Source organism: Balaenoptera musculus, chromosome 12 (genome assembly GCF_009873245.2).
Source record: "Balaenoptera musculus isolate JJ_BM4_2016_0621 chromosome 12, mBalMus1.pri.v3, whole genome shotgun sequence".
Taxonomy (NCBI): domain Eukaryota; kingdom Metazoa; phylum Chordata; class Mammalia; order Artiodactyla; family Balaenopteridae; genus Balaenoptera; species Balaenoptera musculus.
In genome coordinates this window covers 19,224,620-19,244,044 of record NC_045796.1, presented here as the reverse complement: position 1 = coordinate 19,244,044, position 19,425 = coordinate 19,224,620, and the positions used below count along the sequence as shown (strand labels likewise).

The following is a 19,425-nucleotide window of genomic DNA, read 5'->3' as shown; positions in this document are numbered from 1 at the left end:
GTGGATGTGTTTAATCACAGATAAGATACAGCAAAAAAAGACAATTAGCAAAGTGGAAAATAGGTCAAAAGATAATATCCAGACTGAAGTATGGAGACCAAAAAAAAAAAAATGAGGAAAAGTATAATAAAGACATGTAAGAAAAGTTGAAAAAGACCAACATACTTGCAAGTGGGTCTCAGAAGTAGAGGATAGAGAGTTTGGGGAATAATCATGAAATAAAAATATAATGACCAATATTATCCCAAAAGTTAAAAAAAATCAAGTCAAGATTCAGCAAGTTCTGAAAAAAAGTCAAGTAATGTAAATGGGGAGAAAACTGCCGCTAGATAATCATAGTAAAACCATAGACAAACATAATACAATAATACATAGATATAAAGCAGAAGAAATACTGCAAAAAAAATCAGCGTGGATAAATGTCACACACAAAAATATTAGACCAAAGAAATCTGGTATAAAAAGTATACAGTTTAGTTTTAATTATTCTATTAATATAGATTTTTAAAAAGAAAAAAAAATGCAATATATGGTGTTGGAAGTCTTGATAGTGGTTACCTGTGGCGAGGAGTGCTAGCTGTGATTGGGAAGCACATCTGGCAGGGCTTGTGGAGTGCTGGTAATATTAATATCTCTTGATCTGAATAATGGTGATATGGCCATATTTACTTGGTGATTTTTCAGCAAGTTTTACATTTATGACGTGTGTACTTTTTTGAACTTTTTTTTAAACTTTACTAGAACATCATTAAAATTTTTGAACGGCTTATAGGTCACAAATATAATGACCATTAGGTATGTTTCATCCTTCTCTTAGATATATTAAAATCCACGATAAGAATATAAGTTGATGAATAAAAGCAGTCAAAATTTAGATCAGAAGTCTGTTCATTGCACTGTCCTACTTTTAGAGCTTCTTTACATCATAGCCCGTTAATTTACATTTTATGGACTCTAGTTAAGTTGAAAATATTAGAAACATTATTCAAATGTTTTAACTTAAAGCTCCTGCAGTTCTATGCATCAACAATTCACTGAAAAGTGGTTGAGGAGGGACCCCCTAGGCAGCACTAGTAGACAAACATGGCATTTAGCCATGTCAAGCTTTATAAACAGAAAAAACAATTTGCTGCTTCTTTGGTTTTAAAAATTTGTTCTGCTATGTATTTGCAAATCTAGTTTTCCTCAAACTTTCAGTTTAACTTATAAAAATTCTTATTTTATACATAAATTATTAATTTCTATAAAAGTTTTAAATAAATTTAGTTAGCTGAATTTATTTAAACATTTTAAATTGTATTTACAACAGTACTGTATTTTATTTTTGCTTTAAGTAATTCTTGAAAAGCCAAAAATCACAAATAAAATCTTGCCAATTATATAAATCATCATTAAAAGTTCAAATAATCAAAATGTTTTTTGGTAACCTTGGTTTTTCCTATGTACACTATTAGTTTTTACAAACCAAAATTTTCTTATAACTTAATTATAAACCTAAAATTAAATATAAAGCTACACATTTTATAGCCTAATTTGTTGGATTATGTAACATGCTAAACTTCTTTCACCTGTTACCAATACAAAATACCGCATAAAGACAGAATTTTCTTAAACTTAACATAAAAATATTAAACTTTATACTTTTTCTAATTAATTTTATAGTTAGTGTTATCCACTGAGATGATGATTTTACCATTCAAACTAATTTTTGATTATCTCTTAGCTTATTGAGATTGCATATTACTCAAATATTTTGTGGATTGTATGAACCAGAGCCGCACACACCACCAGGACACATTTTCTCAGGATTCAAACTGTCACACGCAGACTTCTAGAATCCCTATGCCAAGAGAGACCACAAATGCGTTGGTTTCATAACCTGAATTTCCAACGTTGACTCTCTTACTTAATTTTCTTATGCTTTCTTTCAGCTTTTTAACCTAATTAAGTTGGATGAAATTCTTTAACCCAGGTCTAGGTGACTTCAACACTTGATTGGATTCAACTAATCTATTCACTGCTTGAACCTGTTATGAATTCCCTAGTATATCCATTTTATCTGGCAGAGCCAAAAGCAAAAATATGTGAATGGCATTTCCTTGTACCTGACTGCTGTACAGTCAGAGTTCTCAGGTCAGCATAAGAGCAAGCCGGTTTTTTGACGAGCCCTGGAGAATGAGTGCTATGCAACTGCCTTTCCTTGGAACACTGTCACTGTAGCAACAACATGCCCAGTTTGCCCAGTCCTGGCTCCTGGCCTTGTTTTAGAGAATCAGAGCCTCACAGATATGTTTGTGCTACCCTCTAGTGGCAGTTTCAGAGACATTTAGCTTGAGGTGAACCAAGTTTTACAGAACACTAGCAAGGAAAAATCCAAAAGTATGGGAAGTTCTATATACATGAAATTTAATTTTATCTTTGAAACATCTAATATATTTGTACTATAACAAATATCTTTTTATTGTACCCATAAACTTCTAGCTGTGGCAACATTGATTTGGGGTCATGTCAGCAATAACTTTTTTTTTTTTTTTTCAACTTTTTGGGTTTGTTTATTTATTTATTTATTTATTTATTTATTTATTTATTTATTTATTTATGGCTGTGTTGGGTCTTTGTTTCTGTGCGAGGGCTTTCTCTAGTTGTGGCAAGTGGGGGCCACTCTTCATCGCGGTGCGCGGGCCTCTCATTATCGCGGCCTCTCTTGTTGCGGAGCACAGGCTCCAGACGCACAGGCTCAGTAATTGTGGCTCACGGGCCTAGTTGCTCTGCGGCATGTGGGATCTTCCCGGACCAGGGCTCGAACCCATGTCCCCTGCATTGGCAGGCAGATTCTCAACCACTGCGCCACCAGGGATGCCCATGTCAGCAATAACTTGAAAGAAAGTACTGTATGCTTGGGTAGCTAGTATAAATATCACAGTTGTAAACTTAAGGGCTCAACGTGCATCATTAAATTTTTGACTCCAAGCCCTATTTCACTGCTACATTACTCTGATACTTAATTAAATCACTTCTAAATGCCAGGTTCCTATGTGTTCTGATCATCAACATTCAAAGATGGCCACCATAGCTTTACAATAAATAGCGTTCCAGAAAATTTTTACACCATTCCAGTGACTGATAGAGAATATTGCTTCAGTAGTATATATAGCAATTAAATATTTTTTAACATGAAGCAAAAGAAATTACTGGTTGTAAAAGAATGAGAGTGATAAAATGAAAAAAATCAGAACTTTCTATGGTTGACCAAACATCACTATGCAACGGAATATTATTCAGCCATTCAAAACGAAGGAAATCTTGCCATTTTTGTGACAACATAGATGGACCTTGAGGATATCTCAAGTGAAATAAGTCCGACAGAGAAAGACAAATACCTTATGATCCCACTTATACGTGGAATCTAAAAAAGACAGACAAGCAAACATGCTCATAGATACAGAGTACACGAGAACAGACTGATGACTGCCAGAGGCAGGGCATGGGGGTGGATGAAATGGGTGATGGGGGTCAAAAGGGACAAACTTCCAGTTGTAAAATAAGTAAGTCCTGGGGCTATAATGTGCAGCATGGTGACTATCGTTAATAATACTGTGTTGTATATTTGAAAGTTACTAAGAGAGTGGACCTTAAACGTTCTTATCACAAGGAAAAAAAATTGTAACTGTGTGTGGTGGCCTACGTTAACTAGAATTGTGGTTATCATTTTGCCATATATACAAATATTGAATCAACATGTTGTATACCTGAAACTAATATAATGTTATATGTCAAGTATATCTCAATAAAAGCTGCAGTTATTTATTAGTAGCTTTAAACAAGAGATTAAGATAACAGAAGTTTTTTTTCTTTTTTTTCCATTAGTCATTTTGTACGATCTTTGATTAAGAAAGGGGTGCTTCCAGGATCTGGTTTATCTTCCCTTACTGAAAATGATGAAACTGCAACCTTTAGCCAGACAGGCTTAAGTCAATTGACAAGAAATATGTCTCAGGTAACTATGTTACTCTTATTATTAGCCTGATTCTTAACTATAAAAACTTTTTTTCTTAAATTGTGAAATATATTATACATAAATGCATTTGAGCAGAATAAAGAACACTGAAAATAAACTTCTTACGTACCCATCTTCTAGATTAGAAAGTGGAATATTCATCTCTCATAGATGTCTCCTGTGTTCTCTTTTTTTTGGGGGGGTGCACTGCATGGCATGTGGGATCTTAGTTCCCCAACCAGGGATTGAACCCGTGCCCCCTGCAGAGGAAGCACAGAGTCTTAAACACTGGACCACCAGGGAAGTTCCACGTGTGTCTCTTCTGAATTGAATCTCCTACCTGCCATACAAGGCCTGGTATTTGTCAGCTCCACACTCTTCTAATTTTGTCAGTTATGTACACGTTTATGAACAATATATAGCTTGGTTTCATTGTCATCCTCATTTTATTTTTGTGGACTCTTGTATTAATTCTTCTGGGATTTCTTAATGTTTATGAGATTTGTCTCTTTTGCCACATGTTACAGTTCATTCATTTCATTGGTCAAAGGTATTTAATACATAACTAGTCTACCATTTAAAAACATCTTTCACAGTGTTAATGGCTACATTCATTGCTTTTTGTTTCTTGCTATTGCAAGCAGTGGTACCATGACTCATCTTGACTGTCCCTGTACACACATGCAAGAGTTTCTGTAGTTCCAGGGTTTGTGAACTTTTATGTGTTATGTCTCCCTTTGTCAATTTTCTAAAACACACAATGAATACAACTTATCTCTTTCTGCGTATGAGCTGAGTATTGGCAACAGGGAACAGTGGAAAGCAGAACAGCTGTCTGGGTTAGCACCGTGTGAACATACAACGTCACGATTTGGTGGTTGAAGGTATACTAAAGGATAGCTGCCAGATAGTTGGGCAGTTCAGGTTACAGGAGTGTCTGTAGACAGGAAGATGTGACCACATGGAATCCAACAATGGGCCTAATAACTGCTGTAACTTCAAAGTAGTGATTAGCATATGTGACATTTCAGATTTTGCAACAACTCTAATATAAGGTAAAATATTGTGATTTCTTTCATGGATAAAGTCACAGTTATTGCCAATAACACTGTAGCTACTCACCTGCATTGATAAATTGAAAACTGAAGAAAACTGAATGCTGAACTTCAGCTAAAGATGAAAATAATCTTTCAAGCAACCATGTTCATGGATTCCTGAAATCTAACCATGGGCCCCAGTGGACACTAGCCTAGGAAGCTCTGTTCTAGGATATGAATCTGGGAGTATCACTGATGGGTCATAGGACATTCACCTTTTAACCTTACAATAAAATGCACTGGATGAGAATTTTCTCTGCACACCACATTCTGGCCAACCCATATATTGTCTGATGTTTCAACTTCTGCCAGTGTGGTAGGTGTGAAAGGGTTTTAATGCATAATATATTTGCATGTTCAAAAATAAAATTATAAGGCATACATCAAGAAGTCTTGTTTCCATGTAAGTACTTCTCCCACTTTCACTGCTTTGCCCTCTGTAGGACACTTTCAGGGTGTCTTTATGTAAATATAAAGAAACACACAATATTCCACCTTTTTCTACTCAAAACTTAATGAAAATTTTTTAAGTTTTTACTTAGTAAATACTGGAGATAATTTCACTATGCCTAAAGAGCGTCTTTGTTCTTAAAGTCACATACTATTTCATTATGTGAATGAACCATAGTTGATTTCTACCAACCTCTATAAATGGTATAAGATACATTGGAGGGTACAGAATCACACGCACGTAAACACATTTTTTAGAATTAGTTGAAAAGCAGAGACTAACAGATGAGAAATCTTGCAAGAAGAATGAATAGACTTAAACATTGTTAAACTTTTTTTCTTAATTTCAAAGTATTGTATGCAATAGTTTTAAAGAGTCAAAAGTTACCAAAAAGATAATCATAAAATAACCAACCTGTATTACCCCTCCTCATTCTTTAGCCTTCCTCCCCAGAGTCAATCACTTTTATTTAAGTGTTTCTTCTGCTATGTGTCTCCATATTTCTAAGTAGTAGCCTTTATGAAGGCAGAGATCTTGATCTTTATCATCTACTGTTTCTCCCTCAGCACCTGCAAAGATGCCTAGCACATGACAGACACTGTTACGTATTTGTTGAATGACTGAATTCCGTTCTTTCTCCATCTATCAATTTAAACATTATCTCTTGACCTCTTGCTACAGAAGATAAGGATTTAGCACTCTTGTATTCACTTACCATCTCATACCTCCACTTTCCTCTGTCTTCAAGATGTTTTCATTTCACAAGTTTTTGTCCAATCAGTACTCTAGCTGTGAGGCTGGATACCAGAGCGGACCCCGTTGAGATTTCCTGAGCTGTTACCTAATGCTTCTCACCTAATAGGGATGAAGCTGTTGGGGAAACTAAGAGTTCTACGAGCCGTAACAGCTGGAGCCCTAACAGTGGAAGCAAAGGGCTCTGCATTGTGGCTTGATTGGCAGGATCTCTGACTGAGATGCCCACTGCCCCCTGGGAGTCTCAGTGCCCCTTGTGTACTTCCCAGGCCTCTCACAGGTCTGGCTCCTGGCTTGTAACTGGGACTGGCTGCGTAACTTGTGGAATGAAAATGCAGGGCCCCTTGTTCAACAATTATTAAGAATGTCAAGAGAGTGACAGCAGAGCGTTAAAACAAACACAGGGCCCTTCTGAGCCCAGCGCCCTGAGTGATTACACACTCATGAAGCCGGCCCTGCTCTTGAGCTTGCCTTCGACACACAATCTGGCTGATAGAGTGCAGGCAATAGTGAGGTGTGCCGTTTCAGGCCGAAGCACTTACTGAGTCTGCACGTGGCTTTGCAGCTCTCTGCTTCTCCCACAACCATCAGGAAACCGCGTATCCCAGTGGCAAGGCTACAAGATACAAGTTTCTAGATCCCTACATCACAACTGGGAAAGGAATCCCTTGAAAAGGAGCCCCCCAAAATGGGCTGAATGTGAGGGAGAAGTTAACCCTATGTGTTAAGCCATTGAAATTTCAGGATTGGTTTGTTACCTCAGACTAGCCCAGCCTAATATAGTTCATGTTTTTAAATAGCAAAATTACCCTACCTTTGCCCTTAAAATAGATACAAATATTAGGGACACTAGGCCTGTTTTCAGACTTTCCTTAGGAATTAATATTTAGTGCAAGTCAGGCATTAATTATTTACCTGTTTCCTTTTCCACCTTCATCATTACTTCAGGCTGTAATAGAAGAAGGATGGTAATAAATAAAAGTATTCGTCCGTTAAAAAATATTCTAGCTGTGGAAGGATTTTTATTGGAGAGACAAATTTCTTTTCTTACACAACTTTTTGTACAAACCAATTACTTCATTTTTTTTTCTGCGACACATTAGGAAGCCTTCCCAAACACTCTTTTTAAAAAAAGAAACACCATTGAACAAATACCTTTAAACCCCCTTTACCACACAAACACATCAGATAACTCTACCAATGCCGCCTGTTTTCCTGGAGAGATCACCCTCTGGAATCCTTTGCTCTCTTGCTCTTGTTCCAACTGATGGAAACTTGCACCTGTCATCATTGGACTTTCTTTTCTCTCTCTCCTCTGATGGATTTTCTAATTCTTGGAAACTATGCTCTCCTGCTACTTGATACCCTAATTTAGGTGGTGCACATCTTCTAGTACTCCCTGAGAAAAACTGCGTGGGAAGTGAAAATTATGAGGGGTTTGTATGCCTGCAGATGTCTGTATTCCACCCCCTCCTCTGATTTATATTTTGGCGTGTTGTAGAATTCCAGTGTGGATGTTCTTTCTTTCAGAATTTTAACTCTGTTCCTTAACTTTTGTCTTTTACCTTCAACCACTGCTCTTAAGAATACAGATAACATTTTGATTCTTGATCTGTTCTAGGATGACTCTTTTTTTTTCCCCTCTGGGAATGTTTTAAGACAGTCCTTCCATTCTTGGAATAAGAAAAATTTACAATGATTGGCCGCGTAAATGAGTCTGTTTACATGAACTGTGCTAGGTACTCCATGAGCCCGTTCAACCTGGATACTCACGTTTTTCAGTTCTGGAGAATTTTCTTATACTTTTTCCTCAAGAATTTCCTTTTCTGAGAACAATAATATTGAATACATTCACATTGTTGTGCCACTAACCTCCAGAAATCATTTCATCTTACAAAACTAAAACTTTATACCCATTAAATCATTCTGCATTCCTGCCCCTTTTCAGCCCCTTAAAACCACCATTCTACTTTTTGTCTCTAGGATTCTGATTACTCTAAGTACCTCATATAAGAGAAATCATACAGTATTTGTATTTTTGTGGCTGCCTTACTTCACTTAGTAAAATGTCCTTACAGTTCATCCATGTTGTACCACGTGTCATAATTTTTTTCCTTTAAGGCTGAATAATATTCCATTGTGCATGTACATATACCACCTTTTGTTTATCCATACATCCATCAATGGATACTTGGTGAATAATGCTGCTATGAACATGGGTGTATAAATGTTTCTTTGAGATGCTGCCTTCAGTTCTTTTGGGTATATACTCAGATGTGGAATTGTTGGATCATATGTTAATTCTATTTTTAGCTTTTTCAGGAACCACCATACTGTTTTCCATAGCAACTGCACCATTTTATATTCCCACAGAAAGCGCAAAAAGGTTCCAATTTCTCTACATCCTCACCACATAACAGTAACAATAACACTTGCCATTTTCTGGTTTTTTTTTCTTTTTTCTTTAACAGTAGTCATCCCAGTGGCTGTGAGGGTGGTATCTCATTGCAATTCTGATCTGTATTCCCCTAAGGATGAGTGATGTGGAGGACGTTTTCCATGTGCTTGTTGGCCATTTGTATATTTTCTTTGGACAAATGTCTATTCAAGTCCTTTACCCATTTTTAAATTGGGTTTGTTTATTTTATACTGTTTTTGTAGAAGTTCTTCATATATTCTTGATGTTAACCCTTTACTAGACATATGAGTTGCAAATAATTTCTCTCATTCCATAGGTTGCATTTTCACTCTGTTGATTATGTCCTTTGAATGACAGAAGATTATTTATGTAGCCCAATTTATTTTTACTTTTGCAGTCTGTGTTTTTATTGTCATATCTAAGAAACCAATGTCAAATCCAATGTCGTGAAGCTTTTCACCTATGTTTTCTTTGAAAAGCTTTTTAGTTTTCATCTCTGAGTCTTTTGTATCAACTTTACATCCAAACTTTCTATTGAATTTATTTCACTTTCCTATTTTTAGGTTCTAAGAACTGTCTCTTGTTCTTGATTATATTTTTATAGTTTATTATTTGATAAATGAATATCTTCTTAACTTTCTGATATTACTAACTTAAAAATTTCTCCCTATATTATCATTTCTGATTCCTATGAATCTCCCTACCCACACCCATTAGTTTCTTTCTTTTGTATGAGACTCTCCTCAATTATCTAGCAATACTTTGTTGTACACATATATTTAAAGAATTTATGAAATTAAAGAGCTGCTGATTAGAAGAAGCTTTATGGCATGGACAGAGCTTGTCAACTGGAAGTTTTAATTTGAGATAATTGGGGGTAAATGAGCTTCATTTGGGGTGGGACTAGCTCCAAATATCAGATTCCCTGAGGATTTTCCCTGGCTCTGTTCAGTGTCTCAGGTTAAGGGTCCTCTAATCTCCCTGCTGGGTGGAATGTGGTCATAAGGATTGTTATATCCTTATCCACCAGAGTTATTAAAGCCGAGCAGCACAGAGTTCCTGAGAGTCTCAAAGTTCAGCATGTGGATGTTCACTTAATTCCTCTCCTCTCTGTGTAGTAACCTTTCTTGCTTCCCACGGTATCTGTGAACCCAGATCTGGAGACTTTTCATTTAATTTCTCTACTTGAAGCAACTTCCAGTGCCCTGTTTAGGCAGAAGAAGGATAGATGCTAAACCAGAAGGGATTAGGGAGAAGTGGGGATTTGTCTGTTCCTTATATAGACATTCAACCCATCCCTGTATTTTCAACCTGTATCTCATTCTGTCCTTCCCAGATGCCTGCTAATTGTTTCTGGGGTCCTAAGGCGTGGATGGGCTTGCTTCTCACCAGCACTTAGTATTCAGTTTTGTCTACTCTGCTGTCTTCTCCATACACTTTACATCATCCAAAATATCACCCATCAGTCTGTATAAATTTATACCATTTTATCTTTTATACTTATTTTAATTGTGTCCCAGAGATAACAGAGTCATACATGTGAAGCTTATTTTCCCTGTTAAAAATTTGAGAAAACATTTTTATAATTTGAAATAATCCTTAGGTTCCGTACACTAATTATCAATCATAATCTCATTTTACTCAATCTGTATTAATTATAGGTGCCTCATACCAACTAATATATCTACTTGGGGATATATTTGTTTTTATTTAACTTTTATTATAAGATTCAAATGTTTAATACACTCACATCTTCTGTATTTTAATGTCACAAATTTAAACTCTCAGCCAAATTGACATGTTTTGAGTTTTAAGGTTAAAAACAAATTTCGTTTTGCTGTAGGTTTTAGTAAGTATTTGTAGAAATCTATTTCTTCAGTGTTTAAAAGACTGTATTAATTCTTTTAAAAACTGTGGTGCTTTAGAGAGCTGTAATGTTTTGTCGAATTTATAAATGGTTTCTTAACGTGTTCCTTTCATTTCACAGGGTAATGCTGCTTCACAAGCTATACTCAGAAAAGGTAAATTAATAATCTTCTCATGACATTTTTTCACAGACATCAAAGCACAAAAGGGTCTCTGCTTCTCGACAGCTTCTTGCTCTCCCTCCTCCTGGCTCTCAGCAGCCTCCCTCCAGGGCTTCCTCTGATGTGTTGATTCTAATCTGCTCTGGGCTAGAAAAATCAGATAATCTCACTTGTTAAATTCAAGCTTAAAGTCAAAATAAAAGACTATCTGATTAAAGTCCCATGAGTAAAGTTCTTGTGTCTTAATGCATGCACGTTATGATCAAAGCACTGGAACCATTGCAAATTCCTCAGATCCTAAATAAAGACTTGACCAAGGCTGAAATCCAAAAAAGTGTTATGTGGCATGTGCGTATATAACATTTTGGTTCAAGAAAAGTGTATGAGAACTTTATGCCATTCCTTGATAAACATAAAATAAGATTACTGAATCACTGACTGCAGGGCTTACAGAAATACATCCATCACAATAGATCTTTCAAGTTTTTGCTTCTCCTTCTGTTGTCTGCGTCAGCCCCTCTTACATGAATATGTCTGTTTACAGCAGATTTTAAATACATAAACCAGCTAACTTGTGTTATAACTTGAATCTCTAAAGAATGTGTGCACAAATTTATGAAAGTGATTTCAAAATTTCTGGACACTCTGCATGTAAGTTATGATTAAATTCTCCTGAGGGTATGAAAGTGGGTCTTTGTATGGACCTCTACAAATTTGAGACCTGCATGTAAACTATTACCTCAGTAAATATTTTCTCAAAAATAGATTTTGATGTGTGAGCTCTCCTCTACAATTTTTCATATCTTAATAATTTAATATTTAACAATTAGGTTGTTTGACATGGTTGTCTTCTGCTGTACGCAGATGAACTACCAGACTATGGATTGAATGATGCAGCCCATGCAGCTGAAGGAATCAGTCTGGAAAGAGATTTGGTCAGCCAGACAACAGCAACACAGGAAAAATCGAAGGAGGAACTTGCAACAGTAAATAATGGTGTTTCTAAAGAAATATGGTTAGATTTTGAAGACTTCTGTGTATGCTTTCAGTAAGTATAAATTTTTGTGTGCATTTAATACAGTGGGTATATAAGCTATTCATTTTTAGCTTTCATTTAAAAGAGTTAAGCCAATATTAGTCTGGTGTTGATATAATATCAAACAAAAATATTAGAAGGATATTTACAACAGCCAGGTCACGGAAGCAACCTAAATGCCCATCGACAGACAAATGGATAAAGGACATGTGGTACATATATACAATGGAATATTACTCAGCCATAAAAAGGAACAAAATTGGGTCATTTGTAGAGACGTGGATGGACCTAGAGACTGTCATACAGAGTGAAGTAAATCAGAAAGAGAAAAACAAATATATATATTAATGCATATATGTGGAATCTAGAAAAATGGTACAGGTGAACTGGTTTGCAAGACAGAAATAGAGACACAGATATAGAGAACAAACATATGGACACCAAGGGGGGATAGTGGGGGGGGGTGGTGAAATTGGGATTGACATAGATACCCTAATATGTATAAAATAGATAACTAATAAGAAAAAAAATATTAGAAGGAAATATGGATGAGTTGATTGTCCACATGAAACATGAATAGCCAAACCAGTCTCAGGCCAGTTTCAGCTTATCCTCAAAGACTTATTTGTTTATTAAGATGAAGGCAGTTTATTCACTGAAGGAGATCATTTTTGTCCCTTTCAGGCAACTAATTCAATACAGTTATTATTTTTTCTCAGCTTTACTGAGATGCAGTTGACAAATAAAATTGTAAGTATTTAAAGTGTACGTGGTGATGAATTGATACACATATATATTGTGAAAAATCCCCCCCCATCAAGTTAACTAACATATCTATCACCTCATATATTTATTTTGTTATTGTGTGTGAGAACATTTAAGTTCTATTCTCTTAGCAAATTTTAATTATACAATATAGTGTTATCAATGATAGTTGCCATGTTATACATTAGATCTTCAGACCTTATTCATCTTATAACTGAAAATTTGTACCTTTCACCAATCTCTCCCTATTTTCCCCAACCCCAGCCCCTGGCAACCACTTTTTTCCTTTCTGAGTTGTTATTATTTTTTTAACTTTCATCTATCTTTACCTGTTTTGCCTATAATTATTTGCTTCTGAGAAACTTAACATGTAGTACTGTTTTGTTGCATATGATGACAATAACCTGTTATAAATTATGTTTTTCAGGAATATATATATTTTCCACAAGCCAAGTTCATATTGCCTTAACTTTCAAAAATCAGAATTCAAGGTAAATAGATTATGATCTCTTTTCTTTCCCTTCTTACATTTTTAATGGAATCATGCTAGTGAAAAACTCTTTCGGATTTATCAAGCATTTCTAAACTTCTAACATAATTATATTTAAAAATTTAAGGGACTTCCCTGGTGGTCCAGTGGTTAAGACTTCGCTTTCCAATGCAGGGGGTGCGGGTTTGATCCCTGGTTGGGGAGCTAAGATCCCACATACCTTGTGGCCAAAAAACAAAAACATAAAACAGAAGCAATATTGTAACAAATTCAATAAAGACTTTGAAAAATGGTCCACATCAAAAAAAAAATCTTAATTAAAAATATTTAATTCTTAGGGTCTTCTACTAATCTCTGATCTAGACAATAAGCAAAATTCTTCTACCTCATATCCCCAAGTATGATCCATCTGATTGTGTTGCAGTGATTCAATGCTGAGCCGCATTATTATATAAATTCACATAAAGGAAGTTTTGACTTATGAATAAATGAAGGAAAAGCACAAATAAATTCACTACATTTGCTTTCAATTAGTGTTTACTGACTTGCGCACAATTCCTAAAATATAAGCACATTTTCACTATCATTTCTGTTATTTTTGCCCACGTTCTTCCCTCTGCCTGGAGTTCATTCTTCTTCATCTTTATTGCCTTCATCTGGCTAACACCTAGAAGTCCTTCAGAACAGCATGGATGTCCTTGACCCTGTGAGACCTCCTTCCCTGCCTGTAGAGTCTGGGTCAAGTACCCTGACTCCATGCACTCTGTATGACTGTCGCCACCCCGACACTTCCCTCCCTCCATCCTAACTGCACGGTCACTTCTCTGTGCCCCTCCACCTACCCAGCCACTTCCCCCATCAGCGTCTTAAGGAGGACTCCGTCCTTTTCTTTACTGTTGTAGTACAGGTCCTGGCATGAGGTGGGAGCTTGGTAAAAAAAAGAAAAAAAAAATTGTTGAATGAATTAACGAGCAAATGTCACATTGAGTAGAACTTTGTGGAAAACTATGAAACATATCCTGGGAAACTAAATTGTGCTGAAACTTGCATGTCACTTGTATGGGGCCCTGCAAGCCCCCAGTAATACTCCCCCGACATCTCCATGAGCTGTATGCAGAGCTGGGGGAAGTAGGAGGCTTGGTGATGACTTCTCCCTTTGCACTTGTACGAGATGAAAATGCAGGCAGAGAAAACCGTTTGAGCGTCCCTCAAGAGGTGCTCTGTAGCTGGTTGCCTGCTCTGAAAGTAAGAATCAGGTCTGTAGTAGTGACTGGGGTGGCGTTTGCAGGGGTGGCAGAATGGGTGACCTGGTTCTGAAGTCTATCTATAAAAACGCCCAGAGGAATGCTTTGATTTTATGAATATTACAAAAACAAAACAAAACAAAACAAAAAACCTGTTAATTGGGAATAGTGGAACCCAGAGTACGGTATGAGAATAATATACAGTTTACAGTTAACTTAGGAATGTTGTCATATTCAAAATATTGGCAATAATTAAATGCTAGTCATTTATAGGTGCTGACTCTGTTCCTAGCCCTGACCTAGGTTCTTTATTACATCAACTCCTCATAGCAAACTCAATGAAAGGACAATTATTATTATCAATTTTCAGGTTAGGAAACTGAGGCAGACCAAGTTTGAGTAAAATGCCCAAGATCACCAAACTAGTAAGTGGCGCAAGCATCACGAGAACTGCGTTTGTCCGATGTAAAACCTGCGCCTTTCTCACTAGTACACCTTTGGAGGAAGCAGATGAGTGGCTCTGGAGCTAGACTGCCGGGGTTTGAATCTAGATCGCATCTGAGGTGGGACTTGAGCAAGCTATTTAAGTTCTCTTTGCCTCAGTTTTCTTATTTGTACAATGGCAGTGAGAGACCAACATCATAGAGTTGAGAAATAAATGAGAGAACATGTGTAAAACACTTAGGAGAATGCCTAATACTTAGTAAGTGAAAATAAATGCTGGCTGTCGTTATTATTACTAAGAGCAGTTTGCATATGAGTTTTTGTTATACATCACCACCCTAATATATAGGTGTATGTGTGTTCGGAAAATGGCCAACTGTTCTTTGTTCCGATCCTATTTTTATGAAGTGATGGTGAAAAGAGAATTGTATTTTCCTTGTAAAGTCCCGGCTTAGCAAAATAAAATGACGGCATCCATTATGAGTCCCTTCATTCCGCTGAATTTTTTTTTGACATCAGTGGTCTGAGAAAATGATGACTTTTTCTTAGAGGATGTTTTAGGTACCCAAACTTAACAGCCTTTAATATGGATTGTTCGTGGTCTGAGGCCAGACAGTCCTGATTTTAGTGGCCACAGGCACTGCCAGCTGAGCTGGAGACACAGAGCCTGAGGCCTGTCTGCTGCACATGCCTTAGCTGTCCCCTGGGAGATGTCATGGGGGTCGGCAAGGGGCTCACAAAGGTGTCTGGTCCCCGCACCAGAGCAGAGCCCCTGAATGTGGCCTCGGGGCCACCTCACCCTCAAATTCTCAGGCTCTTTAAAATGACAACAAATGATCTCTAGGCAGAATCCCCTCCTCAGCCACACAGGCTGCGCTGGCAAATGCAGGGCCCTTCATAGTTTTAGATGGTGTTTGAAACAACTGCCTCTATCACCAACATGTGGCAGCTAAAAGAAAACAAATGAAATAAAGTGTCTAATGCTAACTATTGGAAGACATTGAGGGAAGCGATCATTTTAAATAGTTGCATTGTACCAAGCATTTCTAGAAGTCTTGTTGTATTTGATTAATAAGGATTTCTTTTTTCACAGTATTGCTAGAGGTTTTTCTTTTGTATTGCAACTTGTGATTTAAATATTGTTGTTCAATAGTATAGAAAGCTTTTAAAGTATAATGACAAATTAACACACTTACCATGTACCATCAGTCAAAATTATGCTGAAGCACTGGGAAATTGAAATGCAATAATAGCCCAATAATTGTGAAGATCAGTGTTGGAGTCAGGTAGATAGATAGACCTACTTTTGAATCTCAGCTTTTCTACTTGCAAGTGCTGTGACCTTTGGAAATTTACTTACCCTCTCTGTGTTTCAGTTTCTCCATCCATAATTCTGGATATTAACGGTACCCACGTAAGATGGATTAAAATCATGTTCATGTAGTCCTTATGTGGCTGTCCACAAAGGACATCCCAGTTGTGCTCAGTACTTTCTTGCATGCCCAGAACAAAAATCCAGTTTGGTTCATTAGCGTACGATGGGTATATTTCTGAAGATCTTGTAGAAAGAAGGAATAGAGGGTTTATATGAAAAACCACCATGTAGCATACCTTAGTACATTTCCATTCTCTGCCAAAGTTACTCCATTGACTGTTTGCTTATTAAGGACCTATCCTCTGAGCACTGCTCAGCTCTGGGCTCAATCTCTTCGTCTATTTGTCATTTCTGGAATAAGCATATCCCTTTTCTTTACTCATGGGGAAGAGCTTTGGCTCTCTCTGATATGGTGGCCGGTCTCACACAGGCCCTGCAGACCCAGCTTCCGTGGACTGCTGCCAACATTCACCGGTGTGATTTTCTTCCTATCATTAAACCTGTAAAGTACTTATCGTGGTGTCTAGAACACAGTAAATTCTCTATAAATGTTAGATATTGTACTTTTAATAGAAGTGGAAAATACAGCATTAATAGGCTGACATGAAATACAATGATTGGTCTGATTTCTTGCAGTTCTCAGATGAACGTGTGTCCTACTATCTATTTGTGGACAGTCTAAAGCCCATTGAACTACTGATTTGCTTTTCTGCATTGGTACGCTGGGGAGAACCTGGAGGTAAGAAGGCTATGAGAAAATGACTGTCTGAGATCCCAACTTACTTTCTGTTCAGGGAAAATGTATAATGTGTGAAGGAACTTATTCCCTCTCCAGACCTCCTAAGATCTTCCTACTCCTCTGACATCAAGGATTATACTCACTCTTGCCACCTGTCCCTCTCCTTGTTGTGGTCTTATGGTCACCTCTTGAGCACACCTGGTCCCTCTATCTTTCTTTCCACCTATACAAGTCATCATTCTTTTTTTTTTTAAGATTTTTTGATATGGACCATTTTTAAAGTCTTTATTGAATTTGTTACAATATTGCTTCTGTTTTATGTTTTGATTTTTTGGCTGCAAGGCATGTGGGATCTTATCTCCCCGACCAGGGGTCAAACCTGTATCCCCTGCACTGGAAGGCAAAGTCTTAACCACTGGACCGCCGGGGAAGTCCCACGTGTTATCATTCTTGATTCTTTCAAAATCTATTGAAAATCATGAACTCTTTCTTCTTTGATTTGACAATTCCAAAGATCTTTTCCTCCATCCCACCTTGGCCCCCTAATTTCATGGTTATATTTTAGACGTTATTGAAACAATAACTGTATTATCCTAATCAAATTTCAAGTTCTCTGACCCCCACCCCTGCATCTCCAGTTCGCTCTCTCTAGAACTCCCACCCCTACAGGTCTTGGACTGAACTGGGACCTCCATCCATCAACCTTACCACTTTTTCTATGTCCAATCTCCTCACATCTTTATTTCTCTTATTCCCAACATAGTTTCCATGGTCCATGATTGTATTTATATCCTCACAGGTGCCCTCAACACAAGTGCTCTTCTTACCCTCTCATCTTACACTCCTGGCAAAATCCTAATATTGGTTGAAGATATCTCTGTGCCTAACCTGAGGTTTCATCAGAACAGCTGAGTGTAACTGGAGAAAAAAAAAATCCTACTACCTAGCCCCACTTTAAATTGAGGACCACAAATCTCAAAAAAGCCCCTGTGCACTGCCAACATTTCCTGAGTTCATTCATTCTCCCAGCTCTCATTCTCATGAGTGACTATTTCAAACCTTCAAATCTCTCTCTCTCTCTCTGCCTTCAAATCTCCAACTCCCACTCTCATCCGTCCTCATTTTCAGCTGATGACCTTGCTGCTGTCTTCACTGAAGAGATAGAAGAAATTGGAAATGACCCACTCATCTTCTCATAATGAACTCTCCCAAGCTCTTGTCACCCTTCCCTCCTGTTCTAACAGACGGACTGTTCCTTCTCTTCTCTAAGGCCAGCTTCTTGCAAACACATGCACATATGCACAAAACAGCATTCTTTGTTTGGCTTATTTTACTAAAGCATTTATATTTAACTCAAATTAACAGTACCTGACACTGTACAGGTACAAATATTTGCTGAATGCTTAATATTGAATTTTTTGCCCACTCTGAGGGCACAGACTATGATTTTCCATCAGGATGTACCCAATGTTTTGAATGGTGTCAGATGTGCAGCAAGTGGACAATAAATACTTGTTGAATAAACTTTCCAGACTTCAGTGGTGTGAGCTTAGTATGTCTACTTAACCAATAGCTCCTAAGCCACACCATGGCCTAGAACATTGAAACTCGAAATGCGTACAGGTATTTCAGGTCATGTGGTGGCCTTGTATCCTTAGCCTGGGTGTTATCTGGAAACAGGGTAAGAAGTCTTTTGCTCTCAGCTACTGATGAAGAATAGTCATTATTTTCTATCAATTTCAAGATAAAAAAATTATTAATTAAAGTTTAATTAGATAAAATTTTAAATTAATTTATAAAAATTAAATTTAAGTAAAATTTTTAATTTTTAATTAATTTACTTAAAATTAAAATTTTGGTAATTATTTTTCTACACAGTCAAAGCTAAGGATCAAAGGTCAAAACTTAAATAAACAGTGGCATCTTTTGCCCTTGCTTTGCCACTATCTTAGGAAAATCTCTCATTTTCCCAGATGCGGTATTTTTCCTCCTTTAAAATTGTGTCTAGAGAGATATTGTTATTACTGCCCTACATAAGAAAAGCAGTGGTATACTACAGTGAAATGCCCCTGTCTGTCCTCTTTTTCCTAACTTTTTCATTCTTGTTTTCTTCAGCTGAGGGGATGACTATGAGGAGAAAAGTAGGATAGGGAGGGAAGAAGATCTTGATTCCTCTTGAGTATTATTTCCAGTATTTATTTACTCACGGTAGTTTCTAATGTTTTATGAACATTTTCAGAATAGGTTTAATTCTTGGTTGTTGTTGTTAATATTATTGTTATTATCATATTATTAATGTCATTATTGGTAAAAAGCAATACCAGTGAACGCCAACTATACTCTCACAATCAAATTTCTGTGTATATATATATATATAATTTTTTTTTCTTTTAAATTTTCCTAAAGCTTTAACAAAGAACAGCCCTCCCATACAGCCTGGACTACTTACAGTTGAGACAGTTTCTTGGAAGTCTCTGAGGGCACATGATCTTGTTGTGACAATTCACACGTATGCTACCAAGGCTACAGTGGTTCGCCTGCCTGTTGGGTATGGAGTGACTTCATTTTTCCCATACTAAGAATTATTT

At 36.9% G+C, this 19,425-nt stretch overlaps 1 protein-coding gene across 1 annotated transcript in view; it reads left to right on the top strand.

Moving 5' to 3' along the window:
* Nucleotides 1-19,425, top strand: part of ADGB (androglobin) — a 160,537-nt gene that overhangs the window by 79,114 nt on the left and 61,998 nt on the right. Inside the window, exons 13-18 of the mRNA XM_036871938.1 lie at nt 3,868-3,997; nt 10,705-10,738; nt 11,609-11,792; nt 12,973-13,036; nt 16,735-16,837; nt 19,244-19,385. Coding sequence (XP_036727833.1) covers nt 3,868-3,997; nt 10,705-10,738; nt 11,609-11,792; nt 12,973-13,036; nt 16,735-16,837; nt 19,244-19,385 — 657 coding nt within the window. The remainder of the gene's footprint in view (nt 1-3,867; nt 3,998-10,704; nt 10,739-11,608; nt 11,793-12,972; nt 13,037-16,734; nt 16,838-19,243; nt 19,386-19,425) is intronic.